This window comes from Pagrus pagrus (genome assembly GCF_965226575.1).
Source record: "Pagrus pagrus genome assembly, chromosome: 9".
In the NCBI taxonomy this organism is placed as follows: domain Eukaryota; kingdom Metazoa; phylum Chordata; class Actinopteri; order Spariformes; family Sparidae; genus Pagrus; species Pagrus pagrus.
This window is the reverse complement of record NC_140193.1, coordinates 31,639,049-31,664,732: the sequence shown is the minus strand read 5'-3', so window position 1 is coordinate 31,664,732 and position 25,684 is coordinate 31,639,049. Positions and strand designations below refer to the sequence as shown.

General features: G+C 39.6%; 3 protein-coding genes across 22 annotated transcripts in view; 2 read left to right on the top strand and 1 right to left on the bottom strand.

Annotated features, from left to right (window-relative positions):
* caska (calcium/calmodulin-dependent serine protein kinase a) overlaps window positions 1–25,684 on the bottom strand; it is a 161,712-nt gene that overhangs the window by 50,284 nt on the left and 85,744 nt on the right. For all 19 annotated transcript variants that reach the window (XM_084361599.1, XM_084361610.1, XM_084361613.1 and 16 more), the window contains exons 3-8: window positions 24,562–24,667; window positions 20,578–20,655; window positions 20,367–20,439; window positions 3,724–3,826; window positions 2,456–2,631; window positions 766–888 (exon numbers count right to left, since the gene is read on the bottom strand). In XM_084361599.1, the coding sequence (XP_084217725.1) occupies window positions 766–888; window positions 2,456–2,631; window positions 3,724–3,826; window positions 20,367–20,439; window positions 20,578–20,655; window positions 24,562–24,667 (659 nt within the window). The remainder of the gene's footprint in view (window positions 1–765; window positions 889–2,455; window positions 2,632–3,723; window positions 3,827–20,366; window positions 20,440–20,577; window positions 20,656–24,561; window positions 24,668–25,684) is intronic.
* Window positions 5,624–8,046, top strand: gpr34b (G protein-coupled receptor 34b). Of its 2 annotated transcripts, XM_084361415.1 has the most exons (3): window positions 5,624–5,879; window positions 6,329–6,935; window positions 7,028–8,046. In XM_084361415.1, the coding sequence occupies exons 2-3, from the start codon at window positions 6,373–6,375 to the stop codon at window positions 7,608–7,610; spliced, it is 1,146 nt and encodes a 381-aa protein (XP_084217541.1). In that variant the 5' UTR covers window positions 5,624–5,879; window positions 6,329–6,372; the 3' UTR covers window positions 7,611–8,046. The 2 variants fall into 2 exon arrangements, with proteins under 2 accessions (XP_084217541.1, XP_084217542.1); XM_084361416.1 differs by lacking the exon at window positions 5,624–5,879 and having other exon boundaries at window positions 6,209–6,935.
* LOC311262853 (putative G-protein coupled receptor 82) lies at window positions 9,656–12,382 on the top strand (the record flags this gene model as incomplete). The annotated part of the gene is made up of 3 exons (XM_084362602.1): window positions 9,656–10,486; window positions 11,376–11,507; window positions 11,623–12,382. The coding sequence occupies 3 exons, from the start codon at window positions 9,656–9,658 to the stop codon at window positions 11,845–11,847; spliced, it is 1,188 nt and encodes a 395-aa protein (XP_084218728.1). The 3' UTR covers window positions 11,848–12,382.

Sequence of the window (25,684 nt, the reverse complement as noted above, 5' to 3'; positions counted from 1 at the left end):
GCATGTTAATAAAGTGCATGTTTATATGAATGGGAGTATGTCCTGTGGTGCTATATTCAGATTGTTGTGGTATATAAAGAGGGATAATAAATCAACATTGAACAGCCAGAAAGTCTCATGGTGATACTTGAACTGGACCTTGCAAATACAAATTGATCATCTAAATTTTAGCTTTCTACAATTACAGCAAAGACGCCTCAGGAATCATGCAGCATGTAAGCAGGGATGCCCCTTATATTTGATGATTTGATGTATGTGTCACACAGCTCCCGGAGGAACTGCTAGTCTCTCACTTGAATTGTCAAGTAATCATCTTTAAGTACCTCCATCACGGTCCCCAGAAGAAGACACAATAAAAACTTCTGTTGACAACACAAGACAAGCAAGTACACAAGCTGAGCCAACCAAGCGACTGAATATTATGTGATGGCTTGAGGCAACACGGGTTGACTGTTCTACTCTTGTTCTAAAAAAAAAAAGGAAACCAAAAGTTTCAAGTCTAAACTTTGGATGCACGCCTAAGAGACCCGCGCTGCAGCTGAAAACTGTTTATATTTTGAATATTCTTCATGGTGCATTTAGACTCTTATAACTCTATAAGGTCAAACATGCGGTCATTCTACAGTAGAAACCCATGGTTTCCTCAAAACTCTTCCAAAAATGGCAAATTGTTGGATGAACCTGTCAAATCAGACTCGACATAGTACAGTAAAGAATAAACAACATGAACATGACCTAAATGTGCTCCTGAATGATCTGTATTACCTTCAGCCAGGGATGGTTAAGAGCCTCGTAGACAGTGATCCTCTCAGCAGGGTCCAGCATCAGCATGCGCCTCACCAGATCCTTAGCGCTCTCCGAGATGTGGCCCCATTGGCGAGGATTCATCTACACACACAAATATAAATAGACTTTTCAGATATTTAAACCACATTTCTGGGATTGGTCAGTCCTGTGGCCCACACATACGTATCAAGTTCTAATCACTCATCTGCACCTGCTCCCTTTGCAGTGCTAACACTTTTGAACTATGCATGCTTTTAAATTATATCAAAAATAGGATATTAATTACAGACCATGTTAGCTGCATTAATTATATTTCTGGTAAATACAATAGGAATGAGCAGTGATTCATGACCAAATAGTAATTATGTAGAGTGACCAAAGGAGGAGAAAAAGAAAAAAATGACACACACACACACACACACACACACACACACACACATATATATATATATATATATACATATATAAAATTGATAGCAGACTGGGGTTTCAAGATGTGCTGTTCAAGCTCTTTTGAAGAAGCACAAAGAAACGGGCAACGTTGAGGATCGCAGCTGTCGGCCAAGGAAACTTAGTGCAGCAGATGACAAACACATCAAGCTTATTTCCCTTTGAAACCGGAAGATGTCCAGCAGTGCCATCATCTCAGAACTGGCAGAAACCAGTGGGACCCAGGTACATCCATCTACTGTTCGGAGAAGTCTGGCCAGAAGTGGTCTTCATGGAAGAGTTGCAGCCAAAAAGCCATACCTCCGACATGGGAACAAGGCCAAGCGACTCAACTATGCACGAAAACATAGGAACTGGGGTGCAGAAAAATGGCAGCAGGTGCTCTGAACTGATGAGTCAAAATTGAAATATTTGGCTGTAGCAGAAGGCAGTCTGTTCGCCGAATGGCTGGAGAGCGGTACAATAATGAGTGTCTGCAGGCAACAGTGAAGCATGGTGGAGGTTCCTTGCAAGTTTGGGGCTGCATTTCTGCAAATGGAGTTGTAGATTTGGTGGATTAATGGTCCTCAATGCTGTGAAATACAGGAAGATACTTATTCATCATGCAATACCGTCAGGGACGCGTACGATTGGCCCCAAATGTATTCTGCAGCAGGACAACGACCCCAAACATATAGCCAATGTCATTAAGAACTATCTTCAGCGTAAAGAAAAGCAGAAGTCCTGGAAGTGATGGTATGGCCCCCACAGAGCCCTGATCTTAACATCATCGAGTCTGTCTGGGATAACATGAAGAGACAGAAGGATTTGAGGAAGCCTACATCCACAGAATATCTGTGGTTAGTTCTCCAAGATGTTTGGAACAACCTACCAGCCAAGTTCCTTCAAAAACTGTGTGCAAGTGTACCTAGAAGAATTGAATTGCTGTTTTGAAGGCAACACCAAGTATTGATTTGATTTAGTTTTCTCTTCTGTTCATTCACTGCATTTTGTTAATTGATGAAAATAAACTATTAACACTTCCATTTTTGAAAGCATTCTTAGTTTACAAAATTTTTTCACACCTACCTAAAACTTGATTAGATTTGAAATAACATGCACATGCAATCAATGTATGGGTTATCCCTTTTATGGTGGGGACTCTTGTGCTTGTTGAATGGGTATATGAAATCATATTGCTGAATCTTTTGCACTCACTGACTGTAAATAAATAGCTGACCTTGTATTTGCCCTTGCAGATGGCTTCAAACAGACGCTCCTTGGTGCCATAGAAAGGCAGACAACCTGAGAGGAGGATGAAGAGGATGACTCCACAGCCCCACACGTCCACAGGTTTACCGTACGGCTCTCTCTTCACCACCTCTGGGGCCATGAAGTGGGGAGTTCCTACTCTACCTAGGGTTAGAAAGACGAGAGAGTTGTGGGTGCATCGATTCTGAACACTGGGAATGACAGTATACAAAGTAATTGAAATGAAGATCTTAAAGTATGCACACTGAAGCAAAATCACACACACACAATTGCACTGAATGGGACTTCTTCTCTATTCATTTCTATTCTAGTCTCAGAGTTTCCTTCCTACTCTGGAACTTTACGCACTTCATCAAAGTTTATCTCTTTGTTTCGTACTATGAGTACATGGTTACACAAACGAGGAAACAAACCATTACTGTAGCTTTGTTTGCTGAATGGACAGCTCAAATCACTAACACGATAGACTACATGTGTTTTCATTATGGCAGGGCCACACCATTAAGTATGCCAAATTAGTTATTTGCAGTTCATGTTTATAGTGTACTCATGGATGTACAGACAACAATCAATGGATAACTTTGATACTGAAAAAAACTTAATTACTGGGTGATTCCTTGGCATGTTCATCTTTCTTTCTGATTTCTAAGCGGATTTATGGACGCTTATTCACAACGGACAATGTGTGATCCTTGGTTAGGATCCACCCCATCTTCCCTTTAATGTCTACCTAAAGCCCTATCTGAATGGAGCTTTGTACGAGAGCCCAACCGTTACTCAAATTTTATTGATAACGATATTATGAAGTAAGAAATTCCGATGTTGATATATTGGTCGATATAAGCACATTTTCTGCACTGATCCCTTAAATGTGTTGATATATTGGTCGATATAAGCACATTTTCTGCACTGATCCCTTAAATGTGTTGATATATTGGTCGATATAAGCACATTTTCTGCACTGATCCCTTAAATGTGGTTATCAAAAACACAATCTCTGTATTACATATGTTACAGAGAAAGGATATTTAGACTATTTATATTGATGTACAACATCTTTAGTTGTGATAGGCCAATACTGGCTGATAATATCAACCAACAGATACATCGGTCGGCCTACTTTAGACAGTGTTTTGACATAAATATGTTCAGAAACAGTTTAATCCTTTTGTTGAAATGAGCACAATATCTTAAGTAATGAGTGTTTATATTCTAGTACAGTTGGGTTTACTGTACCTCCTGCCACCAGTCCCGACTCTCCAAGCTGGATGGCTACTCCAAACCCCCCCAACTTCACTGGAGCAGAGTTCTCTTTGGATGCCAGCAGCACACAGTGAGGCTGAGAACGAGAGAAGATAGGAGAGAAGTGTCATGATTTGATGGACGTTTTTTGCTAATTAAAGACTGTCACCTCACCCTTCTATAAATAACAGAATCACTTGTGCAAGACACACCCAGACCTCCAAACCATCACCCACCACAACCACACACAAATAACCAATATTGTAAGGGGATCATAGGAAAACCAGTCATCTACATTTTAGGTTCTGCTTCAGTATACTAAGTAGAATGTCTGTTGGTTTTACTTGCAATTTGGTAGTTTCATACATTTTCTAAAATAATTTTGTCAGGCTTTTTGCCTAAAGTGAAAGTTGAAGAGAGATGGGAGGGGATAACATGGAGCAAAGGGGCCAGTGGTGTACCTTCTCGACCAGGTGAGTTATCAGGGCACTAGGTACTTCATACAATTTCTTAGGTTTTGATTCTGACCAAGTTGTTTCCTACTTTCCTAATTGACATACAACTGCAATTCCAAAAAGGTTGGGAGCGGGATGCTGAACGCGGAAATGCGGACGTGAATATAAAAAGAATGCAATCGTGTACAGATTTACGTCTGTCTACCAACAATGCTTTTAAGAAGTGTTCCTGTGGCAATGTAGTAACATCTTTTATACAATCGTGTTTGACAAAGTGGTGAACTTCACCCCATCTTTGCTTATGATTGACTGAGCCTTTAGAGGATGCCCTTTTCATACTCAATCATGATACTATCACCTGTTATCAATGAACCTATTTACCTGTGGAATGTTCCAAACAGCTGGGTTTTTTTTTGTTTTTTTGTTAGTCCTGTCCCAACTTGTTTGAGACATGTTGCTGCCATCAACTCAGAATAAGCATATATTTACAAAAATCAATAAAGTATTTATAAAATATTAAATATATAGTACTTTGTACTCTTTTATATGACAAAAAGCATTAGCAAATTATCACATTCTGTTTTATTCATGTTTAATACAGTGTCTCAACTGTGTCGCAGCTGGGGTTGTAACAGAATCAGAAAAAACAGAATACACAGCAATTGCTCAAGAAGAAATTAATCAACTTAAAAGTTAGATTTTGTTGGACAGTTCTTGTGAGGGGGAAGCTATATGATGAAAACAGAATGAGTGGGCAGGATAAAGTAATAAAACACAATTTTGGAAACCTTCACTTTAGTTTCCAGGCTGGTTAATTTACTCCATGTGTCAATTATTTTGTAAATGGCACACACACATTGACTGATAATATTGCCACGGCTCTGATCCAAAGTTTCACAACTTCATAGCACGATTCACATTCAAGAGCAGGTATGATTCCCTTGACCCTTTGCCTATAAATTCAGCTCTAGAGATTGACAGCAGTTACTGTCTCTTAGGTGAAAATTCAAACCATGGCATTGCTTTATTCTGAAGGCATTTCTTTAATTATTGTGAGGGCATAGAGTGATATTTTGGGAGCCTTTTTTCTTTCACAGTTGGCTACACTCAGGATACTCCATATAATAATCAGGGCCCAAAGTGGAAAGCATATTGTGTATATACAAGTGGTGCATGCTCTGTGATCCTACTGCTTCCCCACATGTGTATAATCAGAAGGTCTGCTCTAAGCCCTGCCCTGTCTTTCTCTCTATCTCAGCCTGAGGTCTGCATAGTCATTGCAAAGAAAGAAGGAGGGGGTTGACCACAGCTTGAAGTTTTCTCCCTACAACATCACCACTTTATGCACTTCAGCATTTCTCTGTCTACTTTTGACAGCACAGCTGAGGAAGGCATGCGTCTTACAGAGAGGAAACAAAACAGAGGTAGACTCTACGCAGTGCTACTCTCATTTGATCTTTTAATATTTGGTCAGTGAAAGATAGACAATAGCAAAAAAGTTGAGCACAGAATGACAGAAGGAAAGGATCTTGAACTTTATGAGACAGCAGATTTCGGATGGTGTTTCCTACAGATTAAACTCAATGGGGATATACTGGAGTGGCTCAAGGACAAGAAAAGGACTGCAAAGACCACAAGTGAGCTACTATTCTTCAGCGAGTAGTGTGCACAAGAAGAAAAAACTTCAATGACTAGGTGAGTACTTTGAGAAGTTCAACAAGTTCAAATATAAGCAGCATGTTTTAATTTGTCACGCTGGCTGCAAGATAAGGGCTGCATACTATGAGAGAGACAAGCTACTACTCTACTTTCAGTTGCTGATCTCTTGATTTCAAGTCCTTGCAGTGTACTGATATTACATAGCTGTTCAAATGGTTGAGTGCATTACCACACTAAAAATACAAATAATCATGAGTCTTTTGACCTGTAGAGTAATCAGCTGTTCTTCCTCAAACTTTCTTCGGTTAGCTGGTGTTATATGTGATTCTTGAGGGCAGGATTAGTGCTGATTTAGGGCTAATCCACACAGCTTGACCTCACAAACCTGCAATAATGAGTAAAAACCTTTCCCATGTGAAGCAAAAAATCAAAAACACACAACAGTTAATCCAAGTATTTCACCATTGTTTCCTTCCCATTTGCAGGGCTGAGGATCACAAATATTACCATGACATAAAACATCCCCACCATGCCTGCCACAACCACTTTACAGCCTCCAAATAGCTCAGTTTTCCTCATTGCCACAAAGACCAGCGAGATGAATTTAACTACGACCCCTGACCCTCTGTGTGTGGATTATGGTGCACTGCAGAGCCCATTGGCAGTGCTCTACTCTATAATCTTTGTGCTGGGTCTAGTTGGGAACATTGTGGCTCTGTGGGTTTTCTTCTGTGTTGACTCTAAGAAGAACTCTGTGCGGGTGTTTCTCATAAATGTAGCTTTTGCAGATCTGCTGCTGGTGGTCTGTCTGCCATTCAGAATACTCTATCACAGCCAAAGTAATATCTGGAACCTGGGTCCCACCTTGTGTAAGGTAGTCGGCAACCTCTTCTACATGAACATGTATATCAGTATCACACTGCTAGGGTTGATCAGCGTGGATCGCTACCTGAAGATCCATCGTAGCACAGGGGTGCGGCACAGACTGCGGTCCACAAGGTGGAGCACGGCCCTCTGTGTAGCACTCTGGATTGTGGCACTTGCCTTGACTTTCGTGTTCCTGATGTCAAACAATGACTCACAGACGACCAGGTTTGTTATAACTATAATCAAAATTTCGTATCTATTAATTTACTTTGTGATATGGGCATTTTGAGCTAACATAGTGCATTTGTTGTCTCCAGATGTTTCCACTACAAGCTGCTCCATAATGCAAAGTGGAAGGCCTATATCAACCTCTTTCTGGTGGTTGTCTTCTGGCTCGTTTTCATCTCTCTTGTGGTGTCTTATGGAAAGATTGCCCTAAAGCTTCTAAGAACATCACAAGAGAAACCAGGCCTGCCCAATGCACCATACTACGCTCGAACTGCCAGGAAGTCCTTCTTCATCCTCTTCCTCTTCACCATCTGTTTTGTACCCTATCACACAGTCAGGGTGTTCTACATAAAAACCCAAATCACAGACACTTCATGTTTCTGGCAGGGTGTGGCTGACAAAGCCAACGAGGTGGCTTTGCTATTTTCTGCCCTCAACAGCTGCTTGGATCCTGTTATGTATTTCCTGTTATCCTCTTCAGTGAGGAAGGAGGTGTTGCGCTTGGTAAGCAATATGTTCTGTGTACGAGATGTTGCAGGAGTCAGCGGGGGCAGCTCCACTGTTGAGATGGACAATAAGAATGGGAGGACTGACAGAGCACAGGCAAGCATGAGCCTATCCAGCAATTTGAAGGAGAGTAGAGTTACTTCCTCCAGCCTAGCTGGGCTGTAAAGATACTCAGACAGTGAACCTCCATTGGTCAAACGTAAACATGGAGGGGGGTCAATGCATACATTGATTTTGAGTCAAACATTACTAATGATATTAGTTAGCTAAACTTGTATATTAATTGTGCCACTTCGCTAAAACCTGCTATGTTTATTGTGTCATATTGTGAAGTCAAGTCTAGTCAGTTTTATGTATATAATGTCAATTCACAACAAAAGTTATCTTGTGACACCTCAGTTGGAGCAGGTCAAGACAGTACTTATTTCTTAACTCATTTACAGAGACCCAACATCACATTGCTTACCATTTCCCTTTATTTGAATAAACAATCCTCCGTTAAGTTACGTGGTTAGATTAGAGTAGGTAGATTACAGCAACCTGTTGTGTATGGTACAGGGAATGACATTAACAGGATTGGATCGAGGTCAAAGGCACATTGAAAGTTGGAATTTGAACTATAACTATATTTCTATATATGTCTATTACATAAATATATACATAAAAGCAAACGTATAATCTGCTCTATTTTTTTCACCAATGGACGCGGAGTGGACGTGTAATGTACCCTTAGTTACTGGAGGCGTGGCGTTGCATCAGACGGCCCTGATTTGCATAAAGTAGCCTCCGTGTGTGTGTGTGTGAGTGTATGTGCATGTGTGTGTGTGTGTGTATCTCAGTGATTAGAGTGGAGGTCTAAGCCCCTCCTCCGCAGCTGCACAGAGCTGAGTTCCCTGTTTATTGAAACTTTCTTAATATCGAAAATGTCAGTTGTCCAAACTGCTCAAAATTCAGGACTGCAATTCCTTGGGTCCTCAGCAACAATCCTACCAAGTTTGAAGGAGATGACAGACAGAAAGACATAAAGACAGACAGATATTCTTTGCTTATAGTTAGATATAGATAAGTCATGATTTTTTTTTATAAATTAGATTTTAAATACTTTTATGTGTCAATCAGTACAGACTATACAGTATGGTGAGAGGACAGAGAGATTTAAGCCCTTGACAAGACACCAAACTCTCCTTGATTGTCAGCTAGAAGTAGAACAGCAGCACCACCCTGAGGCAGAATAAATACAGACAGGAGCTGAAATGGAGAAGAGTGTCTTTAGCAGAAAGGGAAAGATGGAAACTCTAAATTTCATGTGGGAGGAACTCAAGCTGGGGAGAATCACAGATTTACATATTGAAATACATTACTCAATATTTGTGAACAAAAAAACCTAATCAAACCTTGAAAGGGAGGACTGCAAAATGTGTCTTAAACTGCTCACACAATAATGAAGCTATGCAGTACACTGCTGTCATGCATCACACCCACAGACGAGAGAGCCGCTCTGAGTGGTTCACTACACCTCTAAGTTTGACAAAAAGCAGGAAGTTACAGAAAAGCTTTATCTGACACCTCTCTAAATATTTAACTTGAGGGAGTATTCCGTTGTTGATGCCTTTGAATCAACTCATCAGAGCTTCTGTTAATGGTATGTATATTTTGTCACTTGACAAAAGTGGGGAGTAATTTGGGGTTCAGTGTCTTTTTCAATGACTTAAGAATAGGATACATAGTGACAACCTGCTCTATCAAGATTGAAAATAGTAGTTCAGTTTGGAAAATGATTAATGAAATAAATGTGAATCTGAAAAAAAAAAAAAAATCTAAATTCTAAAATATGTTGAAGGTTTTTTAGATTATTTTTATTTTCAAGTTTATGTGCAAGTAACACTGTTTCTAGAGAACGACTTAAGGAACTTTTGAAAAATGTATATGTTATTCATTTAAATTTATTTTTAATTTACGTTAGAGAAATGACTTTCCTGTTGATCATCTTTTCTGTTGATCTTGAATTGTGTGGCACTTTGTAAAGTCTGTTTAAATATGAGCTCCCTAGATTAATCAAACTTTAAGAGATTAGAGACAGTTTTACATACTCTGGCACAGACATAAAACTGTTTATCACTTACTGGATGAATTTCTTACATACAGTATGTAATTAAGCTGTAAATCATAGCAGATCACTTAACCATCACTTTTGTGTTCTTACAGATCAAATGGAGTTATCCACTTTCCAAACTTCTCCACTAGATAACACTTCCTCCTCTGCTCTCTCCCTCTGCCACACTGCTGCCACCCTCTTCTTTCTCCCCTCTGTTTACACACTCCTCTTTCTCACCGCTCTCCCAGGCAATACGCTGTCTTTGTGGGTGTTCTACAGGTGCATCTCCACCATCTCCCCCACCCACATTTATCTGTCCCACCTGTGTATCTCCAATCTGCTGTTGTCCTTCACCACACCCTTCCTCGCAGCCTACTATGCCCTGGGCTCAGTCTGGACCCTGAGAGGCATCATGTGTCAGCTCGTCCTGCATGGTATCACGCCAGTGCTCCACATTAACATCTACATTAGCCTCATGATCCTCACTTGGGTGGCCCTTAGCCGCTTTGCAACCCTCATCCGGCACACCCACGCCTCCAGGCCGAGCATCTGCACAATGCTTCTCCCACAAGGCTTCTACACCTGTCTCACGAGGACCTCTTTTGCCAGCAGGGTGTGCTCTGCAGTGTGGGTGTTTGCAGTAGGGGGCATTGTGCCTGTGACAGTTTACTATTCAGTGAACGAAGCTGCTGCAGCAGACAAGGATGGAGAAGTTAAAAAAGGAGGACGTGTGGAGGTGTGCTACAACCCTGCAGTGGAACTAGGGGGCAGTCTGTCTGCAGCTTTTAATGTGCCTGGTATAACCATGTTCTTTGTGTTTTACCTGCTGGTGCTGCTTTCCTACCTGACAGTGTTGAGACATATAGAACGCTCACGTCGCAGCACAAAGGTCACCACCTCCCAGAGCCTGTTGGGTAGGGTGCGCCGAAACATTGTGGTCATTCAGGTGGCTATGACTTATATTATACTTATATACACTTAATAACCTTGTATTGTCAGCTTTGAAGGGGCAATATGTCAGAAGATGCCAGAATTTTAAAACATTGAAAAAAATGAACTAACATTATCAACAGAGTATGAAGAAACAACAGTGTTGACGTTTTGTCCACGACATTTATCTTGCGTGTTACAGAGATGCGCAATGAAGTTAGCATGCTAACCAGCTAGCCCTGGCCCGTCCTGTCTCCTAATACCATTTTTAACAACGATAATCCGACAGTATAGCACAATTTCATTCAACCTCATAACAAAATAAAATCACAAAATACCTAAAAGGAAATTGTTTTGCACCTATTTTCCTCACTAAAAAGAAAAATACCCTCTGAATTCACATTTCTCTCTTTTTTATGGCACTAAAACAAGCTTCTTTACATTGCTAACTTGTCCTTAAAAAACTAGACAAAAATTAAATCAATCTCAAATCAGTCTTTCAACAATCACCTCTCGTTTGGTCGAAATAAATCCTTGATTCACAGAGTAAGATGTGAAAATATTCTGACTCCTGAACACCGTTTACACCCGCTGCTGATGTCCAATTCTCACTCTGTGTTCAGTCCCATTCTGGTGTCCAGCCGATTACACTGGGAGGCTAACTGCCTGAGCTGCCCACAGTGACTACCCTGTCGTCCGAAGGTTGTGCTGCGGGCAAACTCATGTCAGCTAATAGGGCCACTTAGCTCCACGGCTAACTGAGCTACTTGCTCCATACACTGAATTTGTAACCATAATTAATTTCCATTTCTCAAAAAATCGATATCATAAAATCAGCATCATCCTTGGCTTTTCATAATAACAGGCAGCACTGTTAAAATCTTTTTTTAATCTAATCCTTCCAGGTTGTTTTTTCAGTTTGTCTGCTGCCATACCATATCTTCAAACCCATCTTCATTTCTCTGGCCCATGATCAACGTCAGGCGACATTATCACCTGGACCCAACCACTGTCATCCACTCTCCACCTTTGTTGAGGTGACTAAATTTCACCCAAATGCAAACACTATTCTTCACTACTTAACTGATTTATATCAGCTTACATGAGTACATAGACCACATCATAATGCGTTTCCCTCTACCCTTCCTCTAGTTGAAGAACTGCCTGCTGCTCCTGACTGCATTGAGAGGTTCAACTGACCCTTTGATGTACTTCCTCTTAGACAACACTTTCCGTCATCAAACCCTCAAACTATTAAGGTGCAAAAGGAACGACCCAAGCAGACAAATGTGTTCAGTAACAGGAAGTGCCAATCAGAATGCTGGACAGTCGGGTGATGGACATATGACTACTGCGACTGTGGGAAAGACTGAATGAAAGTGTGACCAGACTACGGTGAACAAATCAGGACCCTTCTCTCTCCTCCCTCTAGAAGCAGACCTGCTGTTTTATATCCTCATTAACTCAGTCCATATCAAAGGGTGTGTTAAAGCACATTAATTAGCAGATTTAGGTTGGATATTAGTTTGTTACTCAGGGCTATCTAAAGTTAGGGTTAGTTTATCGCACATAATGTGTAATCATGCATCGGCTCCATGCCAAGCTGCTGCTGGACAAACCTAGCCTACAAACGAGATCTTGGTGTTGTAAAGCGCACATACACAGGTCTCCGTGAGAGCTTGCCCGTCATCTCCGGGTAAAACAATTACTGTAAAACACAAGTCAAGTCAAGTCACAATTTATTTATAAAGCACATTTAAAAACAACCTCAGTTGACCAAAGTGCTGTACAATTGCAAAAGTACAACAAAGTTAATCACAAAAACTACAATAAACAATTAAAACAACACAAGGGATAGTAGTCAATTTAAAACAAATTTAGATTAAAAAGAGAGAATAAAGAAAAAAAAGAGAGAGCCAAGATTGTTTGGCAAAGCAACAGACAATGAACAAGGCTCAAAATCAATGCGCAAATAAATAAATAAATAAATGTGGTAAATAATGAATCAATGGACAAGACTGAATAAAAGTTTGTTTTACACTTTTCCCCCGCTCTGACTCAGGCTCTTTTTTAAAAGATAAATGTGCACAGTCGGCAAATAGCCTTCTGCGATCAGTGTGTTGTTTTTGCGGGGAAAAAAACAAAGAAAAAACACACGTTTTTTTTATTTTTTACCAGATGTTACGATAAAAATATGAAATGACAACATGCTGTAGCCATGGCATTTAGAGTTCAGGATGAAATAAACACAGGTATCACATGCAATTGTGTACACGAGATCTGTATCTGTTTTTAATTCCTCCCTAGTGATGTGTGTGATTTATTTATTTCTATTTTTGCATTTACTTTTTTATATTATCTATTTTTCTTTTTATCTCATTGTTTTATTTAACTGTTATTTTCTTTCTTCTCCCTCTCTTCCTTTTCTGTAATTTTGCCCGTTTTATCACCTTTATCCCTTTTACTTGTAACTTGTGTGGTGTTTTTACATTTTGTGTTGTGCCTTCTTATTTAAACTCACCTAAGACTAGACTTCCTTGTGTTTGGCTTGACTGTAGCTAAACTCTGTTTGGTGCAATATAAATAAAGTTTATTATAATATTTTTAGACTTTTATATTATTATGCTCTGACAGATGTTGCAGTGGGTGCTAGAATGCTGGTGGTCCTAGCGTTAAACTCAAATAATGAATCAATGGACAACACTGAATAAAAGTTTGTGCTACCTTTTTGACCCTTGCCCTGCTCCGACTCGGGCTCATTTTTAAAGATGAATGTGCACAGTCTGCATACAGCCTTCTGTATGCAATAAGTGTGTTGATTTTGTAAAGAAAAAACAAACAAACAAAAAGAAACACACATGCCAACATGCTGTAGCAATGGCTTAGTTTACTGCCATCCTCTCCTACTGTAAGTAAGGACATCAAAGTAAAAACATCAAAGTAACACAGGAGAAATTGGTTAATTGATTATGAAGTGATGTTAAACTGACACTCTTTTAAGTCTTTTAACATTAAGGTCTAATTATAACAGGTTAATCTCAATAATTTGGCTTTTTTTCCCCAGTGTTGTATTCGGTTATGGTTGACTTACATTAGGCTTTAGCAAAAGTACTGATGTTGCAACTGAACAAAGTGCTTCATTTGCTATGAATCTGAGTTGTTACAACATTGCAATCAGTGCTTATATTATGATGCATATTTTGTCCAAATGTGTACATGCACTGAATAAAGAATTATACATTGACGTAGCTCTGAACTGCACATGCACAGCACAGAAATCACATATTCACTTGTAACAAAGGGATATCTGGCATTGGAAATTTCAGATGGTGAAAAAAACATAATATGAAAAAGAAATATGTTCAACTCAATCTGTCATGTCTGGCACTTAGGTCTTTAAGATAGACCCTATGATAGTTAGACAACAACTGTGCTTAGATCAGACAAACAGCCAAACAAAGACAGCTGTAAATGCATAACAAAAACTGACATGAATGCAATAAGCACTGTGGGAAACAAAGGTGTATTTTTGCCATCGAACCTGGACAACTAACAAGTATTTTAACCCAGCAGTATGTATAAAAAACGATGCAGATCTCTAAGGCATGCATATGTGTGAGTGTGGGAGCATGACTGTGAAACCATAGTTTCATTGTTGCCACTTCAAGGCCTATTGGATGCCATCAAAGAAACTATTAGCTCTGCCAAACAGCCACCCATCATCATGCTGCGCAACACTGTGAAGTGTATCACAAAGAGGTCTGAGTGGAACACAACCATTTTACCTTGTAAAAACAGTTGACATTCAAGTAATCAGTGGGAAAATATGTGGTCTCTCTATCTGTCCCACTTCTACCTATTCATATGTAGAATGCGCCATTTGCTCTGCAGCCAGGTTTGGTTGAAGCCAAGGAGAGGGACTGACATGTAAGTACACAGTCAGTCACACACACAGTCATTCAATTTAGTCAGCTTTCCAAAACTGTGGCTCAAACTGGCTGCCTGTAAGTACAAAAGATGACAAAGGATGTTTGCTTAGCTTGCCGCAAATGACTGAATTAAGATCAAATTCCACAGCTGTATTGAGCCTGGAATATTGGTTGAGACAAGACATTCGTTTAGGTTAAGTTTTAAAAGTGCATTTATCCCACAAGTCTACATCAAGGAAGTGAGGAAATGTTTGTTAAATAGCCTGATGTTGTCAGTTTAACATAAAGATCAGTTTCTGAATGGGTTAGTAATTCATTTGAGAGAGTTTTGGGTAAATTGAGTTGAACTGATTGTCAGGTGTTTATGTTCTGTAATGTTGACTGCTGACAGGAGCTGGAGGGGAAATGTACTTTACTTCATGAATGTCATGTTCCAGAGAAGAGAGGAAGAAAAGAAGAGAGAGAACTGGAGTCACCGGTGAGTGCTGAGTTTAGTGATATCATGATTAACATGAATTTAAACACACAGACCACACAACTATGGTGCGAGTCGGTACTCAATAGCTTAAAGCTAATCTACAGTAAAGTTGAGACACTTGTGTGAGTAACACTAATAACCACAAATGATCACTTGGTCAAACTTGTTTCGCTGGTGGTGAACAAACCATTAAATATTTACTGTTGTTGATGAAAATGTATCTATGTCACTCAGGCAGAAATATTTACCGACAAAGTAAGGTCTTAGTTTTCTAACACACATACTAACACACCCGGAAATGCAAATCACATGACCATTTATGTACACTGGACATGTGTGTGTGATGAAAGTAAGCAGACTGTATACTATGAACAAGGTAGGGAAATGTGAGTGTTCTTCACAGAATCCTCCTGGATAATGCCGTTCTTACATTGTCAGTAGCCGTTTTGGTTTCTTTTCAATGCCTCTTTGTGTCTTTCTAAATATAAAGAATATAACTGCATTCTGTCAATGTACAAATTCAAATACTCCACAATATCATAACACAACATACATTTACAAAGAATGATGCTACATACACTGATAAAAGACCCAATTAGGAAGCAAATGTGGGTGTTTGAGTATCTGATTCTGAATATCTGTACCTTAGTAGGATTTTTCCATTCTCAGTGACCTAAGACATCTGTGTACATGTGTATGAAAGGCCAAACCACAAAATGCTAGGTTTTAAGAACTACCTGTGTATTTGTGGACAGGGCCTAAAAAATATCCCCCAAAGACCACCTTCTGTACCTACTGTACAATGACAATAAGCCAAATGAAGCAGTTATTTGCTATAGTACTTAAAGAATAAGACAGCACAAAGACGGGTAGGTAGCATTGATATCTCTCCAATGAGTGGTGTTTGCTTTTCAGAATTACACTTCCTAATAAGTACTTTGAACCACTGTGAATCTGTAATTAGGAAAGCTAAAATGATCTGTACAGAAGTATAATCTGCACAACACCAGCTTCTTAAATTGTGACACTGCTGCACATGCACAAGTTTAACCACAGTGTACCATGACAAGCGAAACTGCAGATAGAAGATATGAATGCTGATATTTGTACCAACGTTTCCGTGTTCCGGATTTATGCTTTGCTGACCAAACATTCAGCATCACTTCAACTTCAAACAGTATGCTATAGCTCAAACACTGGATGTGTGAACGCTCTCAGAGAAGCAAGTTCACCTTCAAACCTTACACTGATGCCGTCTTTCAGTGCTCACAACTAGTCCAGATAAACTAATTCTATCAGTTTGCAGTGCATTTGCATGCACTCTTTCTGTAGCAATGAGGGCAGCAAAAGCAGACACACTGATCAACAGAAATAGGCACACAAAACCACAAGAGCTGCTGTCACTGGTGGAGGTCTGTGGTGAGGTAAAGAGGAAGATAAATACCGATGCATCATGTTGATTTCTGAACATCAGAACTCAAATTAATTCAGTGACTTTCATGCACGGAAAGATGTGGCACACTCAAGCTGATCCATATTCAACAAGGACAGCTTTGTTGTTAATGCACTGCTTGTTTATATGTGTATGCGCTGGTGTGTGTGTGTGTGTGTGGAGAGACAGGAGCTCACAGAGTCATTGTTAAACAGTGATAACAAAATTGAGCACCACCCTGGGCCAATGTCAGAGCTGCACTCCTATCTGACTGATCTACAGTACAGATGCAGTTTGATTTTCATAAAAATGTCATCATGTATGTATGTACATTGCTACAGTTTAATGAATGTTTCTCAAAATGGGAACAAATACATCACAAGGGTATGCCATTCTTTTAAGTTATAGCCTAGAGAGTGTAGCTACTGTGTGTTGCACTTTTATTGTCAGTAAGTGACTGTGAGTTCTGTTAATTTGTATTGTCACTATGAGGATTGTCACAATTCTCTGAATCCACGATAAGATCACTCAGATAAATTTTAAGGTCATGATTGGATTTGATTTTCGATATTAAAATTGTTTTTTTTCCAGCACTGAGGGCTATGCTATAGTTAGACTACAACATCTACTGGAGATCAGCAGATCACATTCATCAGATCATGATTTTCACATTCTTTTTTAAAAAGACAGTATACAACAACAGCTTGACCTTAGGCTTGACCAGGTAAGGTTAGGCAAGTTTAAGTAATATTCACCAAAAATAAAGATTCCAGAGATCAACAACAACAACAACAACAACAACAAAAGAATACCACTGAATGATTCAACAGTTAAAAAAAAACCAAAAGATTGAAATGAAAAAGTTTGTTTAAAAGTTCAATTTGTCAAATCCGTCCTCGATAAAGGATCATGTTCTTCTCCCATGAGTACACCCTCTTTTCAAACAAATAAATAAAGGATCTATGAAAAAGAAAATACATCCAACTCTAGTTACCTCTGGTACCAGTCAGCTAATCCTTACAGGATATCACTGATACTGCCTTTGGATACAATGATCGAAAATTGAAAGCTAGTTTAAATGTTTAATTTCCCTTTCTATTTAGAATGGAAATCATGACACTGCTAGTGATATCTATATCATAAATGGGCCCTGGAATTACAGCTGCTGGGCCACAACAGTTAATGGTGATCTAAGTGCACAAACTAAATCACATCAGTATCTGAGGTGAGGCTTTCTTAATGTTTTGTGTGATGGTTACAGCCTTGGTTAGGTATGTAACAAACAATTACTTTGTTTATCAATTGAGCTGCAAGTTATTTCTTAACTAACTGACTGGTTTATAAAATATCAGAAAACAGTGAAAAATGTCTATGCCATGTCAACCTCGTCATATTGCTTGTTTTGTCCGATTAACACTGCTAAAACAAAAAATATACAGTTCTTCATCACACAAGACAGAGAAAAGCAGACAGATCCTCACAACTTATACCCCTTTTCCACAGGTCAAAAATCCCACTTAAACCCGCTAAGATTGGGCATTATCAACATCCGGTGGTGCGTAAATAAGTAAGAAATTTGGGATGTGGTCTATTAAGTATGTTTTATTACTGGACACAGTGTTGGAGGTGGAGCCGCAGGTAACTTGAAGGGGGATAAAATAATAATATAATTGTTTTGTTTTTCTATGATAAATATATACAGATACAGAAACAGGGGCAAAATACTTCTAAATGGTCACAATAATGACCTTAAACTAACTGGAAGTGAAGGTTTACAACTTCTTAGTTCCAGTAAGTGTGAAATGCTTCTATAAGGAGGAAGTGTACTTTTTCATTTCTCTATCTTGTGTGAAAAGTGTGTGTGCATGTGTGTGTGTGTTTGTGTGTACACACAGGACAGAGAAGTGAAAAAGAAATACACACATCTTGCCTGACATTTACATGTTTGACTGAAAGACTGAACTAAAAGTGTCAAGTTATTAATTGACATTGTACCAACAAAGTGCACTGCAGCCAACACACTGCACTGTGTGAAAGCTGGTTGACCTATTCAGACTCAGAGGCAGACAGGCTGGTACAGCAACACCACAACAAACTGACACTTTACAAAGAAAGAAACAACTCAATGTATTGCATTTCACTTTTTTTTTTTTGCATTTTTGCCACCTGAGTTTTCACAAAGTTTGTTCTGTTTCTTATCACACAACTCTTAAAATCACGAGATTTGTGAGGAAGTCTGCAAAAGTTGGGCTTACTGATTCAATGGTCAGATCAGTTAAAACAGACAGCATAGGTTCACAAACAACTGCTGATTACATTGGCAGGTTAAGAGAGCCCAAAAACATTGTTTGCATCACAGTCAATTGGATGGAGAATGTGGTCACATGACGCCCAATTAACCTCCGAATGTGGTGATTGGATCTCAAATGCGTCCTCAATTTGTCTTGTGGGTGTTCAAAATTGGTGCTTTGAGCTGCCCATCTGTGACTTTATCAGTCATGACACACGTGACACCAAGTGTGAACAGGGCCTAGGACGCTGTACTTTAAATGTGGCAATATATGATCTCAGTTCTATGTATTTTCTTTTCCGTTCATCTCTTCTGATTGTTGCTATTAAATTCTGTCTTCTGTTTTTGAAAGAATCATTGAGGAGTCTAGCAAGATATACAGTGGCTTCTTTACATGTCAAATAGTGATGCTGCTCCCTGCTCCGAGATTTTGATTTGTGTGTAGGCACGTCACTGTTTTATAATGTGACGTGAAGAAAGAGGTCTGACCTACGGATAGTATAGCAAAAAAAGAGGGAAAAAGATAGACATGTCAGTGCTTATAGGACTTACACATGGCACCGCAGAATGGCAAACAGGTGATGGAAGTAGAGGAAAGAGGAACTATGCAGAGGTGAAATAAAAGATGTATCACCCTAATAACAAGGAGTGCCACTGAAACACACACACTGTAGCTGTGAAGAGCCAGCTTTTTCATCTCGTGCACCTCTGAATTTCCAGACGGACTATCACTGACATACAGACAATGGGCCTCAGACTAAGCCAGTGATTCAGGAGGGATCCAGTGTAGGACTGAAGACAGACACATAGGACTATATAGGCTTCCATAACTAATACCTGAGCACAATGCTAAAGAGAGAGATTGTGATCCACAAACTGGGAGCTGACTGTGGCCATATAACATGCCTTATGAGCTTCTTGGAAAAGGCAATAAAACACATAAAAAGCACTACTACAATTGAGATCTGTTAATATTACATAAAAAACATTAAACACATCACAACTGGGGAGGTTGCTAAGGGAGTTGTGTTTTGCGAGGCTTGTTTGTGAATGTGGAGAGAGTGACAAGAGATGGCACTTTGAATGCATGCTTTGTTTGAGATTTTCTTCCTGGAACCAGGCTGGCTCTACTCATTTAAGAGTGCTACAGGAATGAGACCTAAAACCCAGAGAAAAGTTAGCATTTTTGCCCTTCCTTCTCCCTTGTCTCAAAGTCACTGGGTTTTATGAATTGGTTTTTGGTTAGATGCTTGAAATAGGGTCTCTGGTCAAGACATTTTTTACGTCTTGTTCTACAACAGAAAGTACATCATACAGAAGAAAACTAACTGGAGGGGGGCTTTAATTATGTATTTTATGTTGTAGAACAAAACATGTAAATATCTTAAGTTTTTCTTAAATTAAGTTTAATATCAAGTGCCAAGTGTTTATTACTTTGTTTTTACAGTGTAATTGACAGTTTTATGCAGTTTACGGAGAGCATGGATGGCAGACATCAGCAGCTCTAATGTATCTGCAATCCTAACTGTTGCTGTTACTTAACCTGACTGTAAGTGGTGCAGGTCTGACTTGAACTTTCATGTCTGAAACTGATGGTGAGGCAGCAGCTTTACAATTAGATGATGCTAGTGTTTGGTAATGGGTGTTTTGAATCAATGACTCTTTATGATTATGACTCTGCAATGCACTGTCTTTCCTTTAGTTAAAAATGCTTCAGTTCAGTAAGGCTGCAGTCAGTCGAGGACATTAACTGTGAGTCACAAATACCTTGACGTCTCTGTGGATGACATTGTTGTCGTGGCAATAGCGAAGCGCCTCGAGAATCTGTCTCATGTAGTGACTAAGGAAAAGATATTATACAGTTACTGTTGTATCACAGTAAAGTGTTTGGTTACATTTAAGAAATGATTGCAAAGACTAATATGAAACAACACGAGAGAACATCTTAAGGAAGAAAATTAAGTGTGTATAATCTCACCTGGCCACTGCTTCACTGTAGACAAAGCCAGCATCTGCCCTCTTCACGATCTCAAAACACAGGTCTGCTCCATCCATACTAATAAAGACAGAGATTAAGGACACACACACACACACACACACACACACAAAGGATCAGTGTGGCAGAAAGGTCAGGGCAGGAATCTAGGCAAGAGAGGTCACAATTATAATAACTTGTTTTAATAACTCTGTTTCTCTGTGATTGGCTGTGAAGGTAAAATGGGAGACAAAGTTCAGAAGAGAAGAAGCTGTAATTATGTGTTGTGTCTTTGGTTTGACGTAGAAACAGCTTTAACACTACAACTCAGCTCGTATGACGCTGATTCCAGGGTTAGGGGTGTTATTCTTTAAAGATTGTTCCTGTATGTCCTTTCAAACAAACCTGAGAGGGCTATATTTCCTTTCCAAAAACATAATTACTTATTAACTTATTTTAGAGAGAGGACCTAATGAAGTCCAGGATGTCACAGACACTCCACTGGAGGGAGCTCATTTTGTAACAGGTACATTTGAAAGTAGCACAAGGAAATTATTCACAAATAGGAATTTTGCACAAGATATTTAAATGTGTTAAGAGGAGAAGCTGTTGCTGTAATGGTGAGGTTTAATGCTTTTGCATTTATAAAATCCCTTTGGAGTAATTCACAGTTAAGAGATGGCTCTAACAATGACAGCTTCTCAGCCCAGTTAAAGAAGGTTTCAGTCTGAAGTGACAGCGTGCACAGAAATTAGAGCAATCAATAAGCTACTGGGGATGGACATTTAAGCTATGGCCATCAGCTGGCTGTTTACTTAAACAACACATACATGAAGTGGACTGAATGACAATCCTCACACACACACAAACTCGATTTATAATAGCTCTGCTACCATTCTGCCACCAATTACTGAAACCTACTCTTTTTTGTCACTGAGTCTCTGAGTCATCAATTAAACAGGACTGTTATGTAGGACTTGGCTACAGCACAACCATATCCTCTCTGCTCCCATCACCTTATGATGCTCAGCCAGGAGGGGGTGATATGTAGGGAGGCATGATATGGATTTTTTTCAGCATATACCAATAATTACCTGCTTCTTACTGCCAATACCAATAAAATGACCATTCATTTCACATTTTTGTATTTTAAACAGAAGTTCCTTATCTGTGGATAATGCTCAACTGAGTGTAAGAAAGGCTAAGATATAGTGTGGAAAGATGGATGATTAAATATTGCTTAGCTTTACATTTTCCATCCATCAGAACCCTTGAGGGACATGTATTGCAATTTGCAATTGTGCAGTCTTTTTAGGCAATGAAGAAAGGAGTTGGTTAAGTTTAGTAAAAAGACCAGGTAGAGGCCAGAAGCATAATGACCGTTAGCTATAGGCTACTATGTCATATTATTTACAGATCAAGTTTAGTTCTTGGAATTCTGTGCATTAGAAAGAACAGTTCTTTTAAGTATTATTTGTTTTTTATTCTGTCTGTTCAACGTCCTCCAACAAGGACAGGTGGTGGTGGGGTTCATAATGTTCACAATGATATTTTATTAGTTGTTGGTTTAACCATGGATGAGGTAATGGCTGTTATGTTATTTTCTTTTCAATGACATTCCTTGTTCCATGTTCATTGCTGGATTTATGAAAAAACATCAACCAATATTGCATATCCATAATTATTATAATGGATAATTAAAGAATACTTACACTATAACGAAAATTAGAAATGTAACTAAAAAAATATATATTTTTACGCCTATTTTGAATTTTACTCGAATACAAATACAAATATCGGCTGCTCTGCACACCCCTACTGCCTAATATTGTAAAGGCTCCCCTCTGCCCTGCTGACGGACTGTCTGATGCGCGTTCAAGTTTGTGGGGGCGGGGCTTTGGTCGGAGCACTGACGGGAGGGGGAGAAGGGGGTGGAGCTTAGACGAGGTGCCACTTTCAAATCTTGCTAGCTCTCCAACATTACCAACTATACCTTTAAGACCTCTGAGGGTGTCCTGTGGTGTCTGGCACCAGGGCGTTTTATAGTGGATCCTCTGGGTCCTGTATTTGGGGGGGGGGGCTCCATGGATCAGACCTGCTCCAGCACGTCTTACAGATGCTCGATCAGATTGGGATCTGGGGAATTTGGAGGCCCGGTCAACACCTTGGGCCCTTCATTGTGTTCCTCCAGCTGTTCCTGAGCAGTGTTTGCGGTGTGTCAGGGCACATTGTCCCGCTGAGCGGCCACTGCCATCGGGTAGTGTTGTTGTGATGAGGGGGTGTACTTGGTCCACAACAGTGTTTGGATGGGTGGTGTGGGTCAAGTCACAGTGACATTCACATGAATGCCAGCACCCAAGGTTTCCCAGCAGAACATCGCATTGTGATGAGATGATCAATGTTATTCACATCACCCGTCAGTGGTTTTAATGTTGTGGCTGATTGGTGTAAACTTCTGCGGGTTTTTGTTAGTTCAGCCCACGTGCACAGCCCAGCCTCATAGTTCCGGTGAACGCAGACAAACCAGAGCATGAAGACTCTCCACTGTCACTAAAGTCTGCTGACTGGGGACACTACGGTTTCTCAGTTAACTGCAATGACGATGGACAAAGACAGGTGGATCTTACAAAAGCTATATGCATTGTTCCACTATGATCGGGTATTTAGCTGGTAGTACGTTAAACTTGCTTAGTCATTGGCGAGTGCAATGTCAAGTAAGACAGTCACTTCCATCTTATAACATGTTACAACAGAGTAAAGCCATTTATCACGTAGCTGCAGGCTACATTTTGGGCATCACCATGGCTAAAAAACTGACGTCCATCAAAAGGTATGATCTCATCTTGAAGTGGAGAGTCTCCACTAAAGTAAGACATTATTTGAGCCGCGATCAATAAATCCCCTGTTTTTGTCTGGCAGGAGTGAGGCGGGTAAGCAATTGATATTCCAGTGGGTCACAAAGTATTTGACTGATCAGTACACCCTCAATATTAACATTAACTTAAAAGTTAAATACGTAACGCTTTATCAAGCACCAGGAAGAGGGGCTGCTGAAAAACACACACTCAAAGGCAAACAGAGATATTCAAGTCATCTGGTGAAAATGTCTGTATTTTATAATATTGCGATACAAGTTGCAGAAAAACAAAAATATCGCAAAGTCAGTTTTTCCAATATCTTGCAGCCTTAATACCTGATGATATATATTTTCCAATATCAGATTATTTATTGGTCCAATATATATATGTATAATGCATTTATATACTGTGCATGTTTATCATGTTTACTCAGTTATGCTTTACCACTCTAATGTACCTGCATTTCTGTGTGTGCATTAGTGTGCGTATGAAACTGAAGCTTTGGCACAAACCATGAAAATCCCTTTAAATGGAGCTGACTTGCACTTACTTAAAAGTTCTCTCCCCTGCACTGAGCTATATGATAGAACTGTGTGCGAAAGCCAAGCACTTGCGTGTTCAGCGATAACAGAATTAAATGATAAAGGAATTAGTTCTGGAAGAGGAGGAAAGATGAAGATACAGAGCAGGCGGAGAGGAGCTTGGGGAAGGCGCAGCTTTGACAAAGGCTGGAGGTAGCAGCAAGTGTGAAATCCTAATCTCATCTCTTTCCTCTCATATGCACTCACCCTCTGCACATCGGCTCCCCCTTCCTTTTCTCTTACCCCACCCCCATCCTCAGCTAACAAGCTTTCTCATATCAGTGCTGATTATATAAAACCACCGCAGGGTTCACTCTCTGTCCTGCTATGGCTGAAACCACCCTCCTAATGCTGTCATCCTTTTCTCTGTCTCTTTCCTTTCTATCGCCCTACTGTAAGTCCTCTTTCCTCATCTTCACACTCTCCTGTTCATGCAACTCATTGTGACACCTGCCTCACATCTACAGATGGTGTGTTGGTGTGAGGTTTTTGATGCGACTTGTATGTTCAATCATGCTGTGTGGAATCCTTGCCAAGCGGAAACTTACAACTCGAAAACCATGTAGAGCATCCCATCTGAGCTGTATGTCTCCAGCAGCTCCACAATGTGGGGGTGCTTCAGCATGTGGCAGATGCTGGCCTCCCTCTTCAGATCTGAAGACACACACAAAAGGGAGAGGGAGAGAAAGGGGGATGAGCAAAAATGGCAGCAGATAAGCATGCAGTTCAATATTATATACAGAACATATGACTGGACCTATTTATTGTACACCTGAGGACAGAGTGGATCTATATAAAGAGAAATATAAGATTTCACCTAAATTTTCTCTCAATGTATATTTTCCAATGTCCTTCTCACTGCCAACTCTACTGTTGGTCTGCAAATACATGAGCAGTAGGCAAGGGCGGCCCACAAAATTGGGTTCAGATCTGATACAAGCATTACCCGAACCAGAATCACAGATATCAATCCCAGTATTATAAATTATTAATAATATTGTAAATTATTATATTAAGTGTTTGATTAACTATTATGTGGGGGAGAGTAACGTAATGTAAGTAATTAATAAGACATTTGGACATACAGCCTCAACACAGACAACAGGCCCGATATTTATACACTACATTTATTTATTTTTACATTAAAATGTATTCATTTTTACACTAAATTTTTGCTATTATTATTAATCTCTGAGAATGAATCACACTACATCTTCTTATTAACCTACATTATCTGGCAGGCTACTAAAACACAGGCTTAAACATAAATACAAACGTTTGCCTCAGAATCTTTTTTTCTTCCAATAGTATGTTCCCTTACAATGCCAAAAGAGCTAAAAGTGGTCGAGTCATATTAGTATCTCCTATTTTTGTAATACTGTGATATAATACCGTCCTGCAAAAAAACAAAACAAAAAATGAATAGATAAACAAACATACTGGGATATTAATTTTAGGCCATATCGCCCACCCCTAGGCCACACTATGCCCACCTGTTCCATCTCTACTGACCAGGTGTCCTGACCAGTCCATTGAAGTCTGTAATGCAGCAACAAAGAGGACGACCCAACAAGGACCCTGGCATTTGTCTTCAACCAGGGAGCTGCTACCAGCATTTCTTTTCACCTTTACCTTATACAAGGATCAGTTTTTTCCCTCTCTACTCCATAA